The 6000-nt window shown below is 43.9% G+C and overlaps 1 protein-coding gene across 4 annotated transcripts in view; it reads left to right on the forward strand.

Moving 5' to 3' along the window:
• CAB39 (calcium binding protein 39) overlaps positions 1-3975 on the forward strand; it is an 85928-nt gene extending 81953 nt beyond the window's left edge. For all 4 annotated transcript variants that reach the window (XM_021690370.2, XM_021690373.2, XM_021690371.2 and 1 more), the window contains 2 exons: positions 679-822; positions 1428-3975. In XM_021690370.2, the coding sequence (XP_021546045.1) occupies positions 679-822; positions 1428-1616 (333 nt within the window). In that variant the 3' untranslated portion in view covers positions 1617-3975. The remainder of the gene's footprint in view (positions 1-678; positions 823-1427) is intronic.
• Positions 3976-6000: the final 2025 nt, after the last annotated feature.

Below are 6000 nucleotides of genomic sequence, written 5' to 3' on the forward strand. Positions count from 1 at the left end.
TTTGGACCTGGAACCCTCTGTCCTGGGAAGTCCAGAATAATTTTTTAACTAAGCTAAGATTTGTAGTTAAACAAGAATTATCAATAACTTACCTTCTGACCATATTCTTTGATAGTTTTTTTTTTTAATGAGATAATGGAAATGCATATTTATTTATTTATTTTTTTATTTTTTTTTTTTTTTAAAGATTTTATTTATTTATTTGCGAGAGAGAGAATGAGAGACAGAGAGCATGAGAGGGAGGAGGGTCAGAGGGAGAAGCAGACTCCCCGCTGAGCAGGGAGCCCGATGCGGGACTCGATCCCGGGACTCCAGGATCATGACCTGAGCCGAAGGCAGTCGCCCAACCGACTGAGCCACCCAGGTGCCCTGGAAATGCATATTTAAAGAGTAGGTTCTGACAGTTTCAGATTCTGGGCCAAGCAGAGAGTAGTGTTGGACTCCTCATAGGCTTACCCCCAAAAGAAAGGCTTAAGTGTGCAAGTAGCAAGCGGCAAGTAGGTGGGCACTCAGTAGCTTTTCAGTCATAATTTGAGTTCAGCTCATTGGTCTTTTGAATACCTGCTAATATTTTGTGCTTAACAATGATGATCATAAAGTGAATTATTTTTTTAAACTTTGGTTTTCCTTGAAATCTTGATGATAATGTAAGAGTTAATTGTTTAAATGTCTTCTCAGCTTCTCGGTGAACTACTCTTAGATAGACACAACTTCACAATTATGACAAAGTACATCAGTAAACCAGAGAACCTCAAATTAATGATGAATCTCCTACGAGACAAGAGTCGTAATATCCAGTTTGAGGCCTTCCACGTTTTTAAGGTAGAGTACTAGAACCATAAACAGTATTTTCCTCTAGAGTTGCTAATCTCATTTCATTTACCAGTTATTGAAATAGTGTTCACCTCATTTTCGTAATCTAAGTGATCCAACAGTCAGTATTCGTATTTGTGTAGTATTAACATTTAAACAAAAATATACCTGGAAACAGGGTATATCATCTGGACTGGGGACAAGAAAAGTGTATATTGTAGAGGAATGTCATTTATATTCAGCATAGAATATTATTAATATTATTAATATTATTAATTTACAAGGTAAAGGGTAATCCATTTCTTAATGCTTTTCTTGGAGGTTTTAGTACTTAAAATCTATTCTGCCTTTCTGTGCCCAGAAATAATTCCTGCTCATTTTATTCTAAAATCAGTCTGTATTTAATACCAGCCACTGAATTTCAGAGCATGGATGGATGTGTCAGTACTTTTGACTGAAACATATAATCCCGCCCGCCACACACACCTCTCACACCCACCCCTCTTGTAGAATGAGGTCTTCCAAGGCAGAAGCTTCTGCAGTGTGTCTTGACTGCGGCCGGCGGCCGGGGTCTCCTCCTCCCCTGTGACTGATGCCAGTTTCTCTCCATGCAGGTGTTTGTAGCCAATCCCAACAAGACGCAGCCCATCCTAGACATCCTTCTCAAGAACCAGACCAAACTTATAGAGTTCCTCAGCAAGTTTCAGAATGACAGGACCGAGGACGAACAGTTTAACGATGAGAAGACCTATTTAGTTAAACAGATCAGGGATTTGAAGAGACCAGCTCAGCAAGAAGCCTAATTTCCAGTCAACATCTAAAATACTAAATCCAAATTCAGCATTTGCTGTTAGCTATTCAGCATCAGGCGCTCTTATCGGTTCATGAGGAACTTTACTGCTAACCTGCTGTTAAGTGAACGGTTTTTCATTTTTACCTTTTTTGTTTTTTTAGTCCAAGTTGGAGAACGTAGCTGCTGCTTTCTTGCACACTAGAGCACACGTGGACTTTCTCTTGATCTTTGTGTCATTTCAGAGTTCAAGGACTCTGTTTGCTGTAGGAGTTCTGAACGTGGCTAGGTTCCCGAAGGCAGATGTATAGATGGTGGTGTGATGTAGGGAAGAAGGGGATTGCTGTTATCCGATTAAACCTGCGTGTTTCCATTGATCTCTGTTAAAGGTCTGAGCGTGGATTCTTGGTAAGGTTGTACGCCTTCACTAAAGGAAGATGGAGCAGAGCTGCATTTGAAATCAGAGGGCAACCGTATCCAAGATGTGAGCTTTTTGGGTGGATAAAGTTGACGTGCGAATAAATTGATAGCAACTTCTCAAAGGTGTGAAGCTTCATAAGGTCATAAGGAAAATGTATATATGCTTTTCACAGCTTTCTAGAATTTTTTGACATTTGATTTTCTTGAGACTTGTAAACCTGGATATGTTGAAGGGTATTTGTTAATTTTACTTTTTGGAAGGTATTTTAAACCAGTAGAGCTAACAGTGACACCTTGCATTTCATTTCAACAATGCTTACAGGTTTCTTTTGTATATAATTCTTAGAATGCTCATTTCTTTTAAATGATTTAATTTGTACAGCAGAGGAATGTTACTGTATTAGTATGTAACTATTACCTAATATTGAGTTTTTGCAAAAAAAAAAAAATGAATGCTCATATGTAATTGAAATACTTCCGATCACATGAAAATGCTGATTTAACATTTAAGTATCACAGCATTAAAAGAAAAAAATGGAAACCAGTCCTTTGTATTCAGTTACCTACTGGGGAGCCGTCAGTCGGCTACGCTTTCCTGCGTGATGTTGGCCTTATTCATTTAAATGAGTCATGAGTTTGCCAGATACGGATGATCCCGATTATGCTAAATTACTGCTGATTCTCCGTATGTGGGGGAAGCCTCTGTAGAGCACCTCTTCCTTCTTAGAGTAAGTAATCCAGTACAATAGTTGTGAAACTGAATAATTAAAACTTTGGCTTCTCTTAGGAAAAGAAGAGTCCCTAGTCCTAGGTGTCCTATGGGGAAATTTATTTTTTTTAATGTCCTGTTCCTTAATGCTGCAGATGATCAGTATTTATGAAGTAACTGATTTTGCACCACTTTTTGTTACTGTGACCACAGCAGAACAATGTCTCCTAGAACATATCTGTGTAAAGTTACTAGAATGGTATCTGTTCATCTTAGTGATACAGAGATCACAACTAACATCTTAACAAATCAGAGTTTGCCAGTTTGAATTCAGCATGGCTGTAGCTGATTAAGAAATTTATATAATTACTCTTTGCTAGCCTCTCTCACTAATTGAATTATTTATCAGCCAGCAAAATGAGTCTCCCAGTGGATGTTTTAAGCATGAGGTTTTCAACCCTCCTAGGAATACCAGTGAGGAAAATAGCTCCAGGAAACATAGATGTGTTTTACTCCATCCCATTAAAAAGGCAGCCTACATTATAATTGGTTTTTCTGAGGCTGTCTTTTCCAAAATCTGTGTAAAATAATTCCTGTTTTTCTATCGGAAGTATGGAAAGCGATCCAAGCTCCTCGAAATGAAAATATCCAAGATGTTTAGGAAGGGAACGGCAGACGTGACCGTGATGAAGCGTTCTGGTTCTCGTGGTCTCGTGCTTGGTATCTGGGTTTAGCGTGAAAACATCAGTTAAACCAAGTGGAAGAAAGGTTTCCTTGCCAAGCGCCAAGCTGGTTCTTCAAACTTGAAACAACCAACCGGCTTCCACTTGGGCGGCGGCTTCGCAGCTCTGGCGCCCCCGTGTGGAAGGCAGTGGGGGTGCAGCCTGTCAGAACCCATACGCCGCCGATGCATTGGGATCTGTTTTGGTTTTGTTTTTTAACAAAAATGTGAAAACATTCAAAGTTGAAAAGTTGCATTTGAAGTTATGATCATTTAATATATTCACATCACCAAAACTACTATACTGGAAGTGGTTTCTTTGTGTGTTATAAAGGTTTAATTTTATGTAAGTCCGTTACAGTTACTCAATGTGATTTTTAACCCTTAAAAAAAAAAGGTGGAGATGTATACAGTTGTTAACAATGCCATGAAAGCATTTCTTTTTTCCTGAGGAAACGTAAATTTCTTATCAGAATATCTGGCTGGCCCTGTAATTTAAATTAAAATAAAATTTTGGAGAAACAGCATTGTCTGTTTTTATGGTGTCTTACAGGTAGTTGCACTTGTGTCCCTGTGAACAGCCCTGTCAGGAGAAACACCAGCACAAATCTTGTCACAAACTAACCGGAAACAGTTAACACACATGCCTCTCCGAGTCTTTTTTCCTATTCAAGGTTCTACTTTTGGTGTCAAATGCGACTTTCCCTTACGTGCTGGGGCTCCCAGCTCCCTGGCCCTGCTTCTCACAGTTCAGTATTGTCACCCCTTGTTTGATGGCTTTTTTAGACCCTAGGATTTGGGGAGCGGGTCCTTCATCCATTGCTCTGTGACCTTTTATTGTGAACATTCAAGGGTAGAACTGGACCGCTGGGCAGGAGGGTATAAATTACAGGGTGAGATTACAGTGAAGGCAAGAATGCCACCGAAGCGCCGAAGCGACCGTCTGTCCCCGGGCCGCCTGGGCTGAGGGGGCATAGCCCTGTCCTCGCTTCTCATTTTAACCTTGGTCTGTCCGTGGGACCGCTGTTCTCTGTGGGGATGGCATGGGACGTGTTCTTGCCAAAGCACTTCACGTGAACAACATCTTATTTATCTCTTCCAGTGCAGTCTGTCATCTCCAAAGGTGACAGGGTCCCATAAGGTCAGAACTTGTGACTTTGCCCTTTCTCTGATCAGACGGGAAGAAGTGGCCACGCTGAGGGCTGGCCTCATGCGCTAGCACACGTCCCACTTCCTACCAGTCACCACTCGGGTGTCACCTCCCCACGTGGGGCAAGAAAAACTGAGTGTCCGGCTGCTCAGAGGTAACGCGTAGCTCTTACCCTGCCTCCTTTATTTATATGTATTATTTAAATAAGGACCAAAGAAGATCCTGACTGCAAAAGCTTTCTGAAGGCTTAATGCTCGATACCTTGTTCATTCAGGAGACGAGAGCCACTGTGAGATAATGAGTAATCCCCCTGAGAATTTGCCAGAAGTGCCCCCAGATGCGCTTCCCTTCAGCTGCTGCTTGGTTTACAAGGAGTGTTCTCCCCCTGGCCCTTTGTGTCCTTACAGCAACTTTCAGAGCCTAATACCCTCTCTCTCTGACCATCCTCTTCTAGAAAGTGTGAAGGACAAGGTAAGACACCCCACACTACAACCTCAGAGCCCCCTCGGCTGCTCACGGAAGCCAGCCCCACGGAAACAGCTCCCTCAGGAGCACTCGGGACACGTCCCACTTCCGCTCTGCCATGACAGGACCGTCGGCTTCCGGCTGCCAGTGCTTCCTTCGCCTCTGGCCGCAGGCCCTGAGGACCCGTGACCTCTAAGGCCCCGCTGATGTTTGGTTGCCCGTGTGACCAGGTGGGAACTGACGCCCAGAAGGGCCAGCACGTGCCCCGAGGCCTCGTGCCTGGCGGGTCCCTGGGGATCTAGGTCCCCGAGTACAGTGAGTGACCACCGGGTTTCTAGGCAGGAGGTCGTGTCCTCTGTAATTTGCGAAATACATTTTTCTAGGCCGCACTTCAGGAAGGACAGACACTGGAGATTTGGGGGGCAAGATTCATATTTTTCAACATTCTCTACAAGATGAGCTTTAGCTCCTTGGTAATAAATTTTTATCACCTAAATACTTGGTGTTCTGTGGAAATAACATGGGCCTGTTCTGTTTTTCAGTACCTGGGTCTTCCATTTGGGGGGGGATTCATCAGGGGCAATGGCCAAGGCTGTGGGAGGAGCCTCAGGGCTGGCCCAGGGAAGCTTCCAGACAAGGCCGCCCCCCCCAGCTGGCTCCCTCTCCTTCCTCCCTGGTGGGGGGCGGCCCTCATGCTCCCTTCCACGTTTGAGAGACATTTGCATCTCCCCACCTTACAAAGTCTCACCTGTGTGGACAAGGCAGGGAGGGTCCCCTCTTGCCAGCCCTACTCCTAACCCAAACAGTACCTTCGCATGCTCAGCTGAATCTCCGTGTGGTCCTGAGCTCTCCCCAGCCGTCAGGCAGCCCCACCTTGGACCTCTCCCGGATGGGGATGAGGTGGGTGGAGTAGGATTGGTGCCCACCCCCAG

This window comes from Neomonachus schauinslandi, chromosome 3 (genome assembly GCF_002201575.2).
Source record: "Neomonachus schauinslandi chromosome 3, ASM220157v2, whole genome shotgun sequence".
Classification (NCBI taxonomy): domain Eukaryota; kingdom Metazoa; phylum Chordata; class Mammalia; order Carnivora; family Phocidae; genus Neomonachus; species Neomonachus schauinslandi.